We start from the raw sequence: 19,816 nt of genomic DNA, 5'->3' as shown, positions 1-19,816 counted from the left end.
CCATCGGCCGCTTGAATTAACATTAAAGGGTGAATTAATACCTAGTTTATTGGATTGTGATATTGTCCTGCTAGCGAGCACTGACAATGTATTAATGAGTAATAATCGTCGTGCAGTCAAATGGGCATATACTCTGGAAAATGATGTAAAATTGGCAAATATCTACGGTATTTTTGCAAGTAATTTTTGTAAGTACACATTCCCTGAAGTGGTATTTGACGGAGATTCATTTTTAGATTCACACAAGGAATTTTTAAAGGAAATTGTTCCTTTAGTAACCAAGAAAATTAAAGTAAAAACAGAGAAAGGAAATCAAAAGCCGATGGGGAAACCTTGGTATGACACAGCATGTTGCAATGCTAAAACAAAATTAATAAATGCCATTCAAAATAAGAATAATAGTTCTATGGTTTAGGAAGCGCGACAAAGTTATAAGAAGGTATTAGAAAATGCAAAACCAGTCTGGGACGAAGTAATTTGGTCAGATATGTTGGATGCAGCAAAAAGTAGGGATTCCATGGCATTTTGGAAAATAGTTGCTAATGGGAATAGGAAAGAAATGGGCTCTAGAGAAGTCTATTTGGATGAAATGACATAGATAGACCACTTTACAAAGTTATATGCAGCCCTGGAGATTAGTACCGGGGGAGATGACCTGATATTAGCTAACTCGTGCGAATGTATCTTAAAATTTAGCCTCCAGGAAACAATTATGGCTATTAACTCTGTTAAAATTGGTAAAGCCCCAGGATTCAACACGATTCCCGGAGACCTTCATAAGCATGACATGGGTGTCTGGGGGCCGTATCTTAATTATTTGTGTAATTTTATAGCTGCTGGAGCAGATATACCGGACACGTGGAGGGGGGCAGAAATCATCTGTATTTTTAAAAAGAGCGATAGGAGCGATCCAGCAAATTAACGCCCGATCAGTTTAACAGACGTTTTACAAAAAATTTATGCCAGGCACATATTAAATCGAATTAATGTTTGGATTGATGAAAGAAAGGTTCTTACTAAATTCCAGGCAGAATTTAGAACTAAAACCAGTACCATAGACCAAGTATTTAGGTTCTGCTGTATCTGCTGGAAATATGTTACTTTAAAAAAAGGCCATTTGTATGTGGCATTCGTTGATCTAAGAGCCGCATTTGATCTCATCCCCAGGCATCTGTTATGGAAAGCACTTGATAGTCATGGACTACTGGCCCACCTCTTAGTCCAACTAAAAAGATTACACCATAACAATTTTGCTAAGGTGAGGTGGGGCCCAGGTGGCGAACTGACTAGATCAATCCCAATAAATAGGGGAGTTCGCCAGGGTTGCGTCCTGGCACCAACTTTGTTTTCCTTATTTGTTAATGGCATTCCTTCTTTTTTAAGTAATTGTAGTAATGATGCACCGAAATTGGGGGGTGAGAAAATCCCGGCCCTACTATTTGCGGATGATACAATCCTAAAATCGCAAACTTCTAAGGGCCTACAAACCTTGCTCAATACTTTCCAATCTTATTGCAGCAAAAAAGGATTAGAGCTAAACACCGGTAAGACAAAATACATGGCGATAAATCTTCATAGTTCATTTAGGAGGAACTTGGTCTTGAATAATCAAAAACTGGAATATCTCCAAAATGTTAGTTACTTGGGTGTTTTACTTGACTCAAAAATGCAGTGGAAATCACAAATTGATAAGTGTAAGCTGGTATTAATACAAAACACTTGTCCGATATTGAAAAGACATGGCAACAGCATCAATATAGCGGGGCTTCCTGCACTCGAGGTGTTTCGGGCTAAAGCACAATCGGCAGCTTTATATGGGGCAGAACTGTTGGGCCCGTCCTGTAAAAAGTCGTTTGAGTTGAAAGAGAATATATTTTATAGAGCCCTCCTAAAGGTACTGGGACGCACTCCCACAATCCCGCTGATATTTGATCTCAATATGAAGCGTACAGATCATCATGCTATACTTAGACCCTTAATGTTCTGGGTTAGAATTTGGACAACACCAGAGCTCCTACATTATAGAGAGGCTCTAGAGGAGATAAAATACCTAGATACCTCTAACTGCATTACGTGGTTTAAATATACTAGAACATGGTTAGAGAGGGTTGGTTTATCACACTTTTGGAGTAATACATCTGCACTATTGCCAGGGTCAAAAAAGATTTTGAAAATAACTTTTTGGGTTTACATGGACGATCATAGAACCAATGATATAACAAATGGTTCTTTGACTAAGGAATTTCTCTCGTTCAAACCAGGCCCAAATTTTGAAACTTTTTTAAATGAAGTTAATCCACCTTTGGCCAAAACATTATATCTAAAGTTTAGATACGGAGTATTAATGTTGAAAAGCTGTTTAGCAATGTGGAACAAAGAAAGTAATGATAGATGCACAATGTGCAGTGAGGAAGTTAGGGAGGATATTGTGCATGTCTTGTTCCTTTGCCCTGCTTATTTGACTCCAAGGAAAAGCTGGATCAAATCCCTCTGTATAAATATTGGTGTTCGATCGTGCAGAGTAGCAAAAAAAAATTAAAAACCGATACGCGCCAGGTCTTTGTTTTTGGTATCAGTAGGTTTCTGCTAGCAGTGTATTTCCTTAGGAAATAAGCTGGTGTAAAACTTTGAAATTTATTCAAGAACCAACATATTTATAAATTAATTAAGACTGTTATAAATTGATGAGTTTTTAAGATAATGATTTTATTGTGCCTTTTAAATTATTTATGCATGTTTTAAATCAAGGTTGACTACTTGCCCATATGATTAGAAATGCCCGTATTTATATCGACCCACGGTTGTGAAATGATGTCAAACTTCCTTGTAAAAACCTGTGATTTCTTTTTGTAACTTTTATGATACAGTGTATCGAAATAAAGATTAAATGAAGATATGTGTATTCTCTGCAATTGTATATTACTGCTGATACTTGGGTTTATGTATATTCCTCAATGAAATATAATCGTGTCCTGCAGCTCAACGGCCAGTTTTTAAGTTGTAGTTTCCGTATTGTAAATCATCTAACTCTTGTCTAATTGCATAGCTAAGGAGGGCAACATTCAGATATGAAGCAATTCTTGCTACCGATCCAGAGTAGAAATACTTTCAAGTAGGCCTGTCACTTGTCTGCCTCTCACTATGCTGAGCATACAGTTGTTAGTCTTATGCTCTCTGATATGCCAATCATGATCAACTGTAGCTTGGGAAGGATGAGAGTGTTCCCTAGTGTAAATATGACGTTTGTGGCACTATGATGGGGCACAGTGGTTGCATGCTTAAACTTAACATGAAGTAAATCGCTTGTGTTGGTATAGAATTGTTTTGAGCTCAGATGCAACAAACAGTGCTATGCCCTGCTTTGCGCTACTTTGCATCAAGGTTGTGCCCCAATGGTTGGTGCTTTGGTTCCAACCTACCACTTGTGCTTTTTAACATCAAGCCTTATTTACTACAGCAGTGGCTGCTACCGAACGGGCGTGGAGGGGCCGGAGGCAAGCAGCGGGAGGAGGGAATTAAAAATAATAAATAATAGAAAAGAAAATTTACCTGGAGGTCATGGTCACAGTTGCAGCCACTGCGTTTTCTCCAGCAGGAAGCACCCAGCCTCCCAGGATCCCCTGACTAATCACAACGCTGCCTTAAGGGGCTCGGAGGCTGTGCATGTTCTCCCTAAGGCTGTATAATACAGCCTGTGGAGAACATGCACAGTGCTCATGACAGTTTGGCCAGCCCGAGACGGCCGGCCAAACCCTCATGCGCACTTTAGGTGCAGCCACACCTCCTCCTCTGGCCTCGATGTCACGGGAGGCCGGCCCCGCCCTACCCTATCAACGGGGCTGCTCTGCCTTAACCCCTTCTATGCTCATGACGGAGCCGCTCCGTCATGAGCCTTGGTTGAGCTGTGCTCATGACGGAGCGGTTCCGTCATGGCCCGCTCGGCGCGCCTGCGCGGCGCGAATTCCGCGCCTGCACTGGACGTTCCATTGAGCGGGCGGGGCCATGACGGAACCGCTCCGTCATGAGCACAGCTCAACCGCGACTCGTGACGGAGCGGCTCCGTCACGAGCATGCGAGCGCTGCTCGGCCCCCCCGCCCCCTTAGCGCTGCGGCGGAATTCCCGCCGCAGCGAAGGGGTTAAAGCAGTCGGGCGAAGCACCTCTGCCTTAACGGAGAAGCTGCCGATGATCTACTAAAATTGTTAGACAAGGCTTCGTACCAAGAAATAACTCACCTTCTAGGCATGATCAATGTAATACAAATATTATAACTCCACATAACTTTTCACACATCGCATTTGTGCTGCACTGTACAGCGTGCATTTAATTAGTAAAATGTTTTTAACGTTTGTCTAGGCATAGCCAGTATGAAATCATGGGCCAGATTTATCATTGGATTGCATTGCCCTTGCATCACTCATGGTATCGCATGGGCAACAAAATTCTTAAGTTAGATTTATCAAGCAATACAAAGCCATCATGTGTGGCCTTGCATTGCTTGGTAAATCTGGAACAATGCAAGGCAACGCAAGTCACCACCTTGTGTTACTCTGCCCTAAGAAGGCATACCAGGGGCCTCATTTATGAGAAATTATGCATCGCTGCGTGAAAGCAGCGATGCGTCACTTCTCCGTGCGCACTCCTTGCGACCTTCCTGATGCGTCAATTTAATGTATGACGCTTCATGTCGCAAGGAGTTACAGATACGTCAGTTTTTCTGACGTATCTGTAAGCACAAAAGTGACGCATTGCTGGAGTGTGTCACAAAAGTGACGCAACTCCAGCAATGCGTCCTTTCACATGGGGCAAGCCCCATGTGAAAGGGCCTGCGTCAGTCTTATGCCTGCTGTGAGGCAGATGCAAGATTTTGACGCAAAGGCGTCCTAAAAGTGACGCAGTGAAATCTCATAGATTTTACTGCGTCACTTCTACGACCCTTTCTTGCGTTAATACGCCCCCCTTGCATACTTTACACCTGGCGCAGGTATAACGTGGCGCAGGGGTTTACAAAGTGACGCATCTACCTAGATGCGTCACTTTGTAAATATGGCGCAACAAGGCGCATTTTTTACGCCACCGGCAGCGTAAAAGTGACGCACAGCCTCATAAATGAGGCCCCATGGGTTGAGCCTGGGTGTTCCCACTTATGCAGCCATAGATTTTGGCGTGTTCCCAGTTTTACCAAGACTAATAAACCTAGGAATGCCTCAGAATGCTACGCCTGTAAGAAATATCTTTATTTCCCCTCATGTTTAACTCTTTCTAAATGTGTTGCACTCCGCAGCACACATTTAGCAAATTACAAAGTACGAATTATGCACGGTGCTAGCCTTCACAGACTGCGCCAAGAGAGAACAGGAACATTCACGCCATTTCTTGTCCATTTGAGGCAGCACAACAAGTTGTCTTTCTGCGTTATGCTTCGTCAAAGTTTGATACATCTGGTCCCCCCTAGCGCCCAATTATTGAATACCAAAGTGCAATCCCGGCTGCAGAAATGTCCCATACAATGCGCGCCATTTTTGCTTCATCAATAGTACCTACTGACCTAAGAAACCCTCCGAGACCTTCTCAAAACTGAAAGAGTGCGGAGGATTGGAGCCATGAGCAGGGCCGCTATACGCCTTTTATCTTACTTCAGTGACCCTACTTATTTTACAGTTTATTTATTTATTTTCATTTTTGAACAGAAATGTCCCATACAATGCGCGCCATTTTTGCTTCATCATTAGTACCTACTGACCTAAGAAACCCTCCGAGACCTTCTCAAAACTGAAAGAGCGCGGAGGCTTGGTGCCATGAGCAGGGCTGCTCCACGCCTTTTATCTTATTTCAGTGACCCTACTTATTTTACAGTTTATTTATTTATTTTTATTTTTTAACAGAAATGTCCCATACAATGCGCGCCTTTTTTGCTTCATCAGTAGTACCTACTGACCTAAGAAACCCTCCGAGACCTTCTCAAAACTGAAAGAGCGCGGAGGCTTGGTGCCATGAGCAGGGCTGCTCCACGCCTTTTATCTTATTTCAGTGACCCTACTTATTTTACAGTTTATTTATTTATTTTTATTTTTTAACAGAAATGTCCCATACAATGCGCGCCTTTTTTGCTTCATCAGTAGTACCTACTGACCTAAGAAACCCTCCGAGACCTTCTCAAAACTGAAAGAGCGCGGAGGCTTGGAGCCATGAGCAGGGCTGCTATACGCCTTTTATCTTACTTCAGTGACCCTACTTATTTTACAGTTTATTTATTTATGAACAGAAATGTCCCATACAATGCGCGCCTTTTTTGCTTCATCAGTAGTACCTACTGACCTAAGAAACCCTCCGAGACCTTCTCAAAACTGAAAGAGCGCGGAGGCTTGGAGCCATGAGCAGGGCTGCTATACGCCTTTTATCTTACTTCAGTGACCCTACTTATTTTACAGTTTATTTATTTATTTTCATTTTTGAACAGAAATGTCCCATACAATGCGCGCCATTTTTGCTTCATCAGTAGTACCTACTGACCTAAGAAACCCTCCGAGACCTTCTCAAACCTGAAAGAGCGCGGAGGCTTGGAGCCATGAGCAGGGCCGCTCCACGCGTTTTATCTTACTTCAGTTACCCTACTTATTTTACAGTTTATTTATTTATTTTCATTTTTGAACAGAAATGTCCCATACAATGCGCACCATTTTTGCTTCATCAGTAGTACCTACTGACCTAAGAAACCCTCCGAGACCTTCTCAAAACTGAAAGAGCGCGGAGGCTGCCTTGGAGCCATGAGCAGGGCCGCTATACGCCTTTTATCTTACTTCAGTGACCCTACTTATTTTACAGTTTATTTATTTATTTTCATTTTTGAACAGAAATGTCCCATACAATGCGCGCCATTTTTGCTTCATCAGTAGTACCTACTGACCTAAGAAACCCTCCGAGACCTTCTCAAACCTGAAAGAGCGCGGAGGCTTGGAGCCATGAGCAGGGCCGCTCCACGTGTTTTATCTTACTTCAGTTACCCTACTTATTTTACAGTTTATTTATTTATTTTCATTTTTGAACAGAAATGTCCCATACAATGCGCACCATTTTTGCTTCGTCAGTAGTACCTACTGACCTAAGAAACCCTCCGAGACCTTCTCAAAACTGAAAGAGCGCGGAGGCTGCCTTGGAGCCATGAGCAGGGCCGCTATACGCCTTTTATCTTACTTCAGTGACCCTACTTATTTTACAGTTTATTTATTTATTTTCATTTTTGAACAGAAATGTCCCATACAATGCGCACCATTTTTGCTTCATCAGTAGTACCTACTGACCTAAGAAACCCTCCGAGACCTTCTCAAAACTGAAAGAGCGCGGAGGCTGCCTTGGAGCCATGAGCAGGGCCGCTATACGCATTTTATCTTACTTCAGTGACCCTACTTATTTTACAGTTTATTTATTTATTTTCATTTTTGAACAGAAATGTCCCATACAATGCGCGCCATTTTTGCTTCATCAGTAGTACCTATTGACCTAAGAAACCCTCCGAGACCTTCTCAAAACTGAAAGAGCGCGGAGGCTTGGAGCCATGAGCAGGGCCGCTCCACGCGTTTTATCTTACTTCAGTGACCCTACTTATTTTACAGTTTATTTATTTATTTTTATTTTTTAACAGAAATGTCCCATACAATGCGCGCCTTTTTTGCTTCATCAGTAGTACCTACTGACCTAAGAAACCCTCCGAGACCTTCTCAAAACTGAAAGAGCGCGGAGGCTTGGAGCCATGAGCAGGGCTGCTATACGCCTTTTATCTTACTTCAGTGACCCTACTTATTTTACAGTTTATTTATTTATGAACAGAAATGTCCCATACAATGCGCGCCTTTTTTGCTTCATCAGTAGTACCTACTGACCTAAGAAACCCTCCGAGACCTTCTCAAAACTGAAAGAGCGCGGAGGCTTGGTGCCATGAGCAGGGCCGCTCCACGCCTTTTATCTTATTTCAGTGACCCTACTTATTTTACAGTTTATTTATTTATTTTTATTTTTTAACAGAAATGTCCCATACAATGCGCGCCTTTTTTGCTTCATCAGTAGTACCTACTGACCTAAGAAACCCTCCGAGACCTTCTCAAAACTGAAAGAGCGCGGAGGCTTGGAGCCATGAGCAGGGCCGCTATACGCATTTTATCTTACTTCAGTGACCCTACTTATTTTACAGTTTATTTATTTATTTTCATTTTTGAACAGAAATGTCCCATACAATGCGCGCCATTTTTGCTTCATCATTAGTACCTACTGACCTAAGAAACCCTCCGAGACCTTCTCAAAACTGAAAGAGCGCGGAGGCTTGGTGCCATGAGCAGGGCTGCTCCACGCCTTTTATCTTATTTCAGTGACCCTACTTATTTTACAGTTTATTTATTTATTTTTATTTTTTAACAGAAATGTCCCATACAATGCGCGCCTTTTTTGCTTCATCAGTAGTACCTACTGACCTAAGAAACCCTCCGAGACCTTCTCAAAACTGAAAGAGCGCGGAGGCTTGGAGCCATGAGCAGGGCTGCTATACGCCTTTTATCTTACTTCAGTGACCCTACTTATTTTACAGTTTATTTATTTATGAACAGAAATGTCCCATACAATGCGCGCCTTTTTTGCTTCATCAGTAGTACCTACTGACCTAAGAAACCCTCCGAGACCTTCTCAAAACTGAAAGAGCGCGGAGGCTTGGAGCCATGAGCAGGGCTGCTATACGCCTTTTATCTTACTTCAGTGACCCTACTTATTTTACAGTTTATTTATTTATTTTCATTTTTGAACAGAAATGTCCCATACAATGCGCGCCATTTTTGCTTCATCAGTAGTACCTACTGACCTAAGAAACCCTCCGAGACCTTCTCAAACCTGAAAGAGCGCGGAGGCTTGGAGCCATGAGCAGGGCCGCTCCACGCGTTTTATCTTACTTCAGTGACCCTACTTATTTTACAGTTTATTTATTTATTTTCATTTTTGAACAGAAATGTCCCATACAATGCGCACCATTTTTGCTTCATCAGTAGTACCTATTGACCTAAGAAACCCTCCGAGACCTTCTCAAAACTGAAAGAGCGCGGAGGCTTGGAGCCATGAGCAGGGCTGCTCCACGCCTTTTATCTTATTTCAGTGACCCTACTTATTTTACAGTTTATTTATTTATTTTTATTTTTTAACAGAAATGTCCCATACAATGCGCGCCTTTTTTGCTTCATCAGTAGTACCTACTGACCTAAGAAACCCTCCGAGACCTTCTCAAAACTGAAAGAGCGCGGAGGCTTGGAGCCATGAGCAGGGCTGCTATACGCCTTTTATCTTACTTCAGTGACCCTACTTATTTTACAGTTTATTTATTTATGAACAGAAATGTCCCATACAATGCGCGCCTTTTTTGCTTCATCAGTAGTACCTACTGACCTAAGAAACCCTCCGAGACCTTCTCAAAACTGAAAGAGCGCGGAGGCTTGGAGCCATGAGCAGGGCTGCTATACGCCTTTTATCTTACTTCAGTGACCCTACTTATTTTACAGTTTATTTATTTATTTTCATTTTTGAACAGAAATGTCCCATACAATGCGCGCCATTTTTGCTTCATCAGTAGTACCTACTGACCTAAGAAACCCTCCGAGACCTTCTCAAACCTGAAAGAGCGCGGAGGCTTGGAGCCATGAGCAGGGCCGCTCCACGCGTTTTATCTTACTTCAGTTACCCTACTTATTTTACAGTTTATTTATTTATTTTCATTTTTGAACAGAAATGTCCCATACAATGCGCACCATTTTTGCTTCATCAGTAGTACCTATTGACCTAAGAAACCCTCCGAGACCTTCTCAAACCTGAAAGAGCGCGGAGGCTTGGAGCCATGAGCAGGGCCGCTCCACGCGTTTTATCTTACTTCAGTTACCCTACTTATTTTACAGTTTATTTATTTATTTTCATTTTTGAACAGAAATGTCCCATACAATGCGCGCCATTTTTGCTTCATCAGTAGTACCTACTGACCTAAGAAACCCTCCGAGACCTTCTCAAACCTGAAAGAGCGCGGAGGCTTGGAGCCATGAGCAGGGCCGCTCCACGCGTTTTATCTTACTTCAGTTACCCTACTTATTTTACAGTTTATTTATTTATTTTCATTTTTGAACAGAAATGTCCCATACAATGCGCACCATTTTTGCTTCATCAGTAGTACCTATTGACCTAAGAAACCCTCCGAGACCTTCTCAAAACTGAAAGAGCGCGGAGGCTTGGAGCCATGAGCAGGGCTGCTATACGCCTTTTATCTTACTTCAGTGACCCTACTTATTTTACAGTTTATTTATTTATGAACAGAAATGTCCCATACAATGCGCGCCTTTTTTGCTTCATCAGTAGTACCTACTGACCTAAGAAACCCTCCGAGACCTTCTCAAAACTGAAAGAGCGCGGAGGCTTGGAGCCATGAGCAGGGCCGCTATACGCCTTTTATCTTACTTCAGTGACCCTACTTATTTTACAGTTTATTTATTTATTTTCATTTTTGAACAGAAATGTCCCATACAATGCGCACCATTTTTGCTTCATCAGTAGTACCTATTGACCTAAGAAACCCTCCGAGACCTTCTCAAAACTGAAAGAGCGCGGAGGCTTGGAGCCATGAGCAGGGCTGCTATACGCATTTTATCTTACTTCAGTTACCCTACTTATTTTACAGTTTATTTATTTATTTTCATTTTTGAAATAATAAAGATACAAACAATCTTGGGGCACTGTGTAGGATCGTGACAAAAGTATATACAGCCAGCTGAGGTCAGATAGGCACAGAGATACCAAAAACCAAACAGGACATCTGCAAATAAAAGAAGCACAAAGGTGGCAAACCCATGAATGAACTGAATATCTAAGCCATCACCCTAACCTCTGCTCAAGTATGTTGTATGTGAAACTGGTGGCACTGTGGCCACCTAATGTCCATTCACCCTGTTGCTGGTGGAAATCCAAAAGCAGGTTAATTGACAAGGGTAGTGTTAGTGTTATCTGGAGCGGTGTCACCCCTATCGTTCGTGTCGGATACTTTGGTAGACAGGTATGTCGTGTAAAGCTCCCAGAAGTTCCTGGGGCGACTCCGGGGAGGGAGTTACTTATTTTACAGTTGCTAATCCGAGAACATGTTTCCGACATGCCAATGTGTATCCAGTACTTACTAAAGCTGATGGTATTTGGTATTTTTCACGGCTCCGGTTACTGGATCTGTTTTAGAGCTAAGAAGAGGAAAGAAAAAGAAATATTAGAAACATTCAGCATGAACATTGCCTTCAATCTGACACTACTAACCACCTAGAGATATAAGGACCAGCCAACAATCTCGGCGGTGTGACGCTGTCCACCCATTGCCCATTCTGAACCTAGGTCAGTGTACTCAAGAATGCAAATGGGTACATTGTATTTTCTCATCTAGCTCATTATTAAATGGAATTCTCTCTAGTGGAGTGGTGTGGCTCACTGGTTAGAGGCGGCAGACCCGGAAGCAGAGGTCGGCCCGGGACCAGGCTTCAATTCCCGACGCGGCAGGGTCTTGGGCCATGGTCAGCGGACTCGATAATTCTTGCCTCGGTGCCTACTCCAACCATGGGTCCCACTCAGCAACTCTGGGCAATAGCTTGCTTAATCTCTACTAACGGCCCCATCAGCGCCGGGGATGCTTGTCTTCACCTTGGAGATGCCCAGGAGGGACCATCTCACAGGGAAAGCCAGGATGGGTTCCCCAGCGGTATACAGCGCCGGGACGCCCCTTTGCTGGGGCAGCTGTGTGCTTTACAAGTATACAACATTTAACATTCAAAGGAATACCTCTTCTTGTACAGCAGGGGTGTCCAACGTGGGCACAGGATGGCTTAATCCGTGCCAAATTTTTGGGTTAAACATTGACAATTTAAATGCGTTTCATTCACATTACTGATTTGTACATTTGATTTATGTGGGTACTTAACAATGTGGCCTGGATCTGGTCGCCCTAGAGCCGATATTAAACATCTTGCTACTTTGGCTTTTTTGCCCTAATTAGGTCCATTTTAGCGGTCCATCTTAATATCGATTGGACAGAAACAGGAGTTTTCAATCACTCTGGCTTTCTGAGGCATGAAGTAGCTACTAATACTGTATTATTGCACAGAAAATTAATGTATGCTTTTTTTAGGAACACATTTCCCAGGTTAAACCAGGAGGATTTTGTTCCAGCAAAAAAGTTGGGAATTCAAGAATGATAATGCAGGAATCAATGTGGCGAAACTATTCCACAATGGCATTGTCCATTACATAGAGATTCCGCCATGGGTTGTTCCTCATTTCGCAGAATTACCAAAAGCCACGTTATTGGTAATTTGGACAGCAAAGTGTGGTCAGTAAGTCATAATTAGGGGCCATTGGGCCCTATTTATGAGAAACTAACGCAGCGTGTTGCCGCAAATCTTTTTGTGTGCTCCACGCTGCGTTAGTTTCGAAGCACAGGGATGCAACATATTTACAACAATATATTGCATCTCTATGCTTTTCCCTGTGCTGGTGCACAAACTGCTGCAATGCCCCGGTGTAGGCACCCTTGCACCATGGTGCAAGGATGCCTGCGTCGTAGGGAGATTGTTTTTGTGCTGGAAGGTGTCAATCAATTGAGGTGATTTCCTCTTCCAATGCGTGCTGTAAAATGCAGTGCGCACTGAAAGAGGAAAAAAGGAGGAGAAATAAAAGATTCCTCCTCGCTGCACCTCGCTATGCCACCCCTGGGGGTGGCGTAGCAATCTGACGCATCTCCAGGTTTACAATTGCTCGTAAATCTGGAAATGCATCAGTGGACATGGGTGTTGCGTGGGAACACCCATGTCACATCCCTAACACGCAAAGTGTGCCTGGAAAGGGGTGATATTTACAAGCACACGTAAAGCCACACAGGGTGGCTTTACATGTGCTCATAAATATCACGCAGCCGGTTGCACCGCAGGTGCGTCACGCAATGTGACGCACCATCGGCGCAAGGGGCTTGTAAATAAGCGCCATAGTATATTGTGTCTCCATTGTGCTCAATTTAAGGTTTACCATTTTTTATTTTCTGTGTCACCCTTTGACTGAAAGAGGGACTTTAGTGACTTAATACACGTCTTTCGTTAAAATTCTCCAATAATGTTTACCTGACACATTTTAGAATTCTTTTAGTTGTCTAATTAATCAAGGCTTAGGATTATAGTAGGGCAGTAGCAATGGTAACATTTGACTTTATGTTTAGATTTATGGCTACATTGATGGTTATGTTCGCTTTAAAAGTATTTCAACGCTTTGTCACTTTCAATGGTACACATTTGGCTAATGGTGATACCATCATAAAAATATTTTAATAATTATCACACTAGATTTTTTCAACCGACATTACAAGATCCACAAGCTCTTTCTTTTCAATGCTTTTTTTTGTACACATTTTTATTGCCATTTAAGACAAATTGGTACAAACCAAATTTTAAGGCAGTAATAACAGCCTAGATCCCACCCTTTCCTTGCTTATGAAACCATACATAAAACTTAGGTGTTGATTTGTGCTCAGTACAAAGTCTGCTAAAAGTTGTGTTAGAATTATGTGGAAGTGGAATACTCTTGCTAAAACAATTTAACCAGTTTTATTTACAGTCTTTCTGCCTATGAAATAGACATGACGCCACAATTTTTTTTTTAAATGTCATTCTTAAGTGTATTTTTTTCGCAATTTTGTGCTATTTTGCAGTTTGAAGTCAGGTCATAGTGTTTATTGATAAAAACTGCGGGAATAGTTCCTTCCAAAGTATTAACAAGTTTTTTTGTATAATGTACCGAAGTGGGTTGGATATTAATTCTATTATTTGTACTGTCTCAGTAAACCCCCCCCCCAAATACTTAATTGAATTGCCTTATTCGAAAATTTTGATGTAGGAAAACAGATTGTTATCAGATATTATATTTACTCCATTTTTATAGTAGGAATGTGGGTCGAGAGGAATATTAGTTATTTTTCCTTTCCCATTTCCCCATCCTTTGTACACCCCAGTCACCCTTCTTTTTTATGTCATTGTGCTTCATTCACAAGAACCTCCTCCTTGCCCCTTTGTTATTTATTTTCTCCCTGTTGTTAGACTACCATATCCCACCCATTGCCCAGCCACAAGCACAGTTTGATAGAGAAGCAAACATATTGCTTTTAATCACAAACAATGCCGCTTTTTGAAAAACTATATTTGCCACTAATACTAATCAAAGTTTTTTCCCTCAACATTTTAGAAAGAAAAAGGCCCCAGTCTTCATTTTTATAGAAGATCAAATTACATCGATCTTCCAAATGAAATTATGACAGCTCTGCTCATATGCTTAACCCAGATCCCTTGACTGGGGGTGAATGTATGATTCATTCAGCATTCCCTCCATCCTTTGTTGCAGCAACAGTTTTCGCCCTAAGTGGGATGGGTATGCCCAGACATGGGTCCCTTGCCCACTGTGCCACTAGATTCAAGGTAGCCTGGCTGAGGGTCGTTACACCGATACCAGTCCTAAGATGCTTGTGTATGGTCCAGGGAAGACCCGGCTTGGCAGTTCGGGCTGGACTGTTCCCATGAGGAGCAGGGCCAAGACTGATCTGCATATGGCTGGGTCAAAACTGGGGTGACGTAGTGAGCAAAAGATCAATGGATTTAACCCAGATCTCTTGACTGGGGGTGATGTTTGATTCCTTCAGCATTCCGTTCATCATTTGTTGTCTAAGTAATAGTTATATGCTTGGCTTGACCTTTTAGAGCTAATGATCAGGGCCAACAAGGGACACAGAGACAATTGGAAATGTCCTACTTTCTGAACTTGCTGCCACAGAGTAATCCTGCTTGTGATTAGGTGTCAGACCATGAAGTAAAAATTAAGCATTTGATCATTTTTTTTAAATTGGATGGGAGCAACGTAACCCCCACCACCAGCCAAACATCTCATCAGAGGTTTCAGACTTGCTGACTATGCTTGCTTGGTGCAATATGAACTAATATTACTTGTTTTCTGTGCTGATTTTGATTTATAGTCTGTTACTGTGAAGAATTCTGTTAATGTCATGGGAAGGAAATATCAGTTTGTGATACATCCTATCTCGTCTATTTGAAAGGTAATGCTGAATATGCAATTATAAAAACTTTTTTCCGTTGATACCTAATGCAATTCACCATAGACTCTAACGAGATTCTTAAATATACAAAAAATCTTTGCGTGAGCCGTAGGAAAGTTCTGTTCTATGAACCATAAATAATTTTTTTAGAGGATTCTTCTGGAAAGTAGCAAGAACTACCAGAACCACAAAAAGAAGGTAGGATGTGAGAGCAATCACAAGGTAAGCCATAGGTGATATGTTATTTAGAAAAGTTTCCTTTAGTAAGTCAGAATACACGTCTTATTTTTGCATAGGAAAATATACAGGGATGGCTAAGTCATTAGATATATGATTCTTTTTACATTTTGATTAGGAAAAAGTCATCGTAATCTGTGCATGTACCAACGTCTGAATGCCTGTGTGCAGTCAGCGGTGATTTAGAATTAGTAGCAGTGGTTGGAAAACCCCTTGACTAAGTCTCCTGTATGTTATGTTAATACTGATAAGAGGAAAGGTCGAGTTGTGTTCTCCATAGGAATACCAAAGACTGTTCAGTACCTATCTGGTTCAGGCTTAACTTTCACAATATTCATCTGTTAAATACCGAATCCTGCATAAAAAATTAAGAGTACACAATAGTGTCCTATCATAACTGGTAACCTTTACAGATTATTTTTTCTTTGTCTACCTGCCCAGTATATGAACACTGGGTACCTAAAGTTCCCAAAATGTTTGGCCATTTGCAATCAATTCCTGGCTTGACAAAGGTTTCAGCACATAAAGCAAAGAGAGCAGATTGCCACAGAGGTAATTACTGAACTCTGATATACTCACGCATTAAAGCGAGCTCGGACAACCACCCGGCAAAAGTTTCGGAATCTATGTTCACGGCCAACTATGAACAGAGGCTTGTCAAAGTATGGATGATTCTCTCGCAGTTCCTCCTCTTGCACTTTCCTTAAAGATAAATGATTGGTTGAGTTAATGTGGTATTGACAAATGCAACCTTGGAAGATACAGAGATAGAGGGATATACCCAACCCCAAGCTAGAAAGGCAGAGGAAATTTCGTTGAGCGTGTAATGTCTTGGTTCTCCTACCTTTTCATTTCCGCTTGCTCTTTTTTTTCCTGGATCATTTTTATTTCGCTATCTTCTCTCTGTGCATTTCGATATCTCACTGTACTGGTATGCTGAAAATCAAACAATACACTCCTAATTGTGAAAGGTATTGGCATTCAATTCCAGTATATTGTCATATTTTATGTACAATCACACTTAAAATGCAAACATTTTAAGCAAGTTAGAGTCCATCCAAGAGCTATTTTGATAATTCAATTTTCACAAAGAGAGGGCTTATCCTGGGATTCCGCGCATTTAAAACATTGCAGTATGATGTCTTTCCTGAGAAATGTGACCCCTTTTAATAAGACATTAAGTATACCCCCACTGCCTAGAAAAAGAAATAAAAAAGACCCCCATAAAAAAGACCCCCAGGATGGTATATGGGAAAGAAGATTCAATTGAGATAATACATTACTGGGATTCTGATTTAATCATGAGCTCTCATTTATTAAGAATAAAAGTTTCTTATACATAGTTCCCAAGAAAAGTATAAAGAAATTGAAACTTCTACTGAAAATCCCTAGTGCTGTCTTCTACTTGAACTCTCCTCATGAATGTGGAACGTTTGTGGAGCAGAATATCTGTAGACATGCAGTTAGAGTAAAGATTCGGATACACATAAATTTGCTCCACTTTTCTCTTCATGAAGTACATATTTTTCCATGTGAAGCAAGCTCTTTCATCGCATCCTCTGAAAATATGATTGTGATATTTTTGAAATTGCTCTACTTAACTGATGTATGAAAAGACATATGCAATACCAACTACTGTGGCATTCCAATGAGAACATCTATTTTTTTGCATCAAATCATTCTTTTGAATTAGATAAAGCACTCATGAGGCAGATTTTACAAAGCTATTAACCCAATCTGAGAGCTGTTATCAGGGGAAGCATTATCATAAATCTTGGCAAGGCAGCCACATGAAGGCACCACTACCGGCAAGCACCATAATACTCAGAAATCGCACATGTGAATGGTTACATTAATCTAGTTTTCATACCACTGAAGAGGCAACAATGGGCTTTTCTTGGAAGCATGCATGCTACTTTATAAATTTGGCCCATAAGTGATAGCTCACTGGAATCCACTAATGGCACTTAAGCCGAGTGCGGGGTATTCAGCTCCACAGGCGGAATAAATCCCTCATAAAAAAATGGGCCATACTTATAAGACCAAAGTATTCTGGTGCCTCCTGCTTATAGTGCCATATGGTGGCTGCTTTACCAAGCTTTATGATAACACTGCCCGATAATGACACAGGTGTGTTGCGCCAGATCAAGATACTATTAAAATTAGACTTCTCTATATGCCGTTCTGCGGAGTTGAAATATTTGAATGTTTTGACTACAGACAACATTAGTTGTCTCCTGCCCATACTTATAGATGTCAATGCGTTGAAAATACATAGAAAGGAATTTGGGCCCCTTGCTCAAGACTGTATAATTTGGTTTCATATCTCACTTCCCTGCTCCTGGTTCAATGAGTTTCCTCCCTATCCTTGTGTTTGTCCAGCCCCAGGGGCATTTAGTTTTGACAGTGTTTTGATTGGTTGGTATGGCCTTCCGCTGCTGATGTCGGAACTTCCCTGAGAGAGGTCCCCCTTGCTCTCCTTCCCTACTCTCTGTATCTTATTGCCCCTCTCCCTTTTTCCACCCCTTCCCTGTGTCTTCTTAACCCAAAGCCCCCTCTACTTTCCTCCCAGCCCTCTGCTAATTATTGTCAGCCTGCTGCACTATCGGTGGGTGGTCATCTTAAAATGTTTTATTGACTATATGTAGGTGGTGGCCCACATGTGTTTATGTTTATGTTTATGTTTAGTTGCTTGTAAAGCACTCGAATGCCGAAGCGTCTTGGCGCTGAGGTGTGAGGGCGGAAAATAAAGTGTTGATGAAGCCTATTTGGCTGTAAAAAACCAAACTTTTAGATTCTTCCTGAAAAGCTGGAGATTTGTCAGGTGTCTCAGGGACAGAGGCAGTTTGTTCCAAAGCTTGGCCGCACAGTGTGTTATAGCTCGGCACCCCCATCTGGCTCGTTTAAACTTCACAGTTTCTATGAAACCTTGACTAGCCGATCTGAGAGCACGTGAGGGAACATATGATGTAAAACGTTTATGAAGATCAGCTGCACTCCCCCTGTTTATTGCCTTGTGTACCAGAATTAAAGATTTAAATTCAATGCGCTGTTTGATGGGCACCCAGTGAAGTGATTTGATTCCAGCTGAGGTTGGCTGTCCTCTGTGCAACCCCAGGAGAAGTCTGGCTGCCTCATTTTGTAAGGACTGCAGTTTTTGCAGTTTTACTGTTTTTTGGAGCTCTTGGGGTATGAAAGGGAACATTTTTTTCAAAGTTTTTAGAAGGAAAAAACATGAGGAGATGAGACTATTCACCTGCGCACCGAAATTCAGTTTATTGTCAAAGATGATCCCTAAATTTCTAACCTTTTCGACTGGACGTGGGCATTCTCCGGCCTCCGAGGGCAACCAGGCCCGGTTCCAAAGGGGTTGGCCTGGCCCAAACTCCATCACCTATGTCTTCTCTGTATTAATTTTCAGATAGCACTGACACATCCAGGCCATGATATCGGTGAGGCAGGCGTGAAACCTGGCTGCTGTGGTCTCTGGCTGGTTAGTGATGGAAATGATGAGCTGGGAGTCATTAGCGTACGAGACCAACCCGAAGCCATGTCTCCTAACTATGTTGGCTAAAGGAGTGACATGCAGATTAAACGGGTAAACAGGGTTGGTGATAGCGCAGACTCCTGTGGCACTCCATGCATACTCATGTACAGCTGGCATCTCTCAGCTCTTTCTGTTCTTACAAATACTATTAAAAGATGGCGACAATGGATGACAGCGCAACTATGGTGGCCATCTCCAAACGGGATCTGTAAAAATAAAATGGAATGTTTTGAAAAATGGCCTTCATGGATGTGCATACATCCATGGCAGCCATCTGTAAACGATTAAAAAAAGATTACTTTCAATGATGGGTCACCATGGATGCGTGCACATTGGTGTCTACAGACTTTAAATGCATTTTATTCTGTTTCTTAAATTTTCGTTCAAAGATGGCAACCGGGGATACACGTGCATCTGTGATGCCCATCTTTGTCTTTCTTCTATATCCTCTCTTCTTCAATGATACACGTTGCACTCTGACTTTTCCACAAGTGCTCCCTGGTGTATTGCGTCAAGTGAGTCAGCTGAAGCCAAGTTGTGTTAATGAAGTTATCGCCACTGAACCACCCCCTGCTTCTGTAGGTGCTGGTATATCCAGGAGGGTTGCTTGTGGAGCCTTCTTCTATCGAAGACATTTCTGGCTACCGAGGTTTCAGGTGAGCTATCAGGGTGGGGGCTGGTTCACTGCTGCGGTGGCAGTTTTGTTGCTGGGGACCTGCTGGCCATGATCCTAATCGCACCACTTTTAAATAAACAATGCAAAAATACATGATTTTAAATTAGCATTTAAGAAGTGCTTGGGTGGAAAATAAGGTGTTAAACACCAGAAGAGTCAATGATATCTGGATCATTGGAACCTAGATATTATTGGCCAATTTAAAAGGGAATGGTCAATTC

General features: G+C 41.9%; 1 protein-coding gene across 1 annotated transcript in view; it reads right to left on the bottom strand.

The window, feature by feature from the left end:
• The window catches only part of NALCN (sodium leak channel, non-selective), a 2,672,759-nt gene that overhangs the window by 312,297 nt on the left and 2,340,646 nt on the right, over positions 1-19,816 (bottom strand). Inside the window, exons 20-22 of the mRNA XM_086934370.1 lie at positions 16,217-16,308; positions 15,952-16,074; positions 11,183-11,239 (exon numbers count right to left, since the gene is read on the bottom strand). Of these exons, the coding sequence (XP_086790496.1) occupies positions 11,183-11,239; positions 15,952-16,074; positions 16,217-16,308 (272 nt within the window). The remainder of the gene's footprint in view (positions 1-11,182; positions 11,240-15,951; positions 16,075-16,216; positions 16,309-19,816) is intronic.

This window comes from Lissotriton vulgaris, chromosome 8 (genome assembly GCF_964263255.1).
Source record: "Lissotriton vulgaris chromosome 8, aLisVul1.2, whole genome shotgun sequence".
Taxonomy (NCBI): domain Eukaryota; kingdom Metazoa; phylum Chordata; class Amphibia; order Caudata; family Salamandridae; genus Lissotriton; species Lissotriton vulgaris.
The sequence above is the reverse complement of the archived record's forward strand: the minus strand, read 5'-3'. Positions and strand labels throughout refer to the sequence as shown.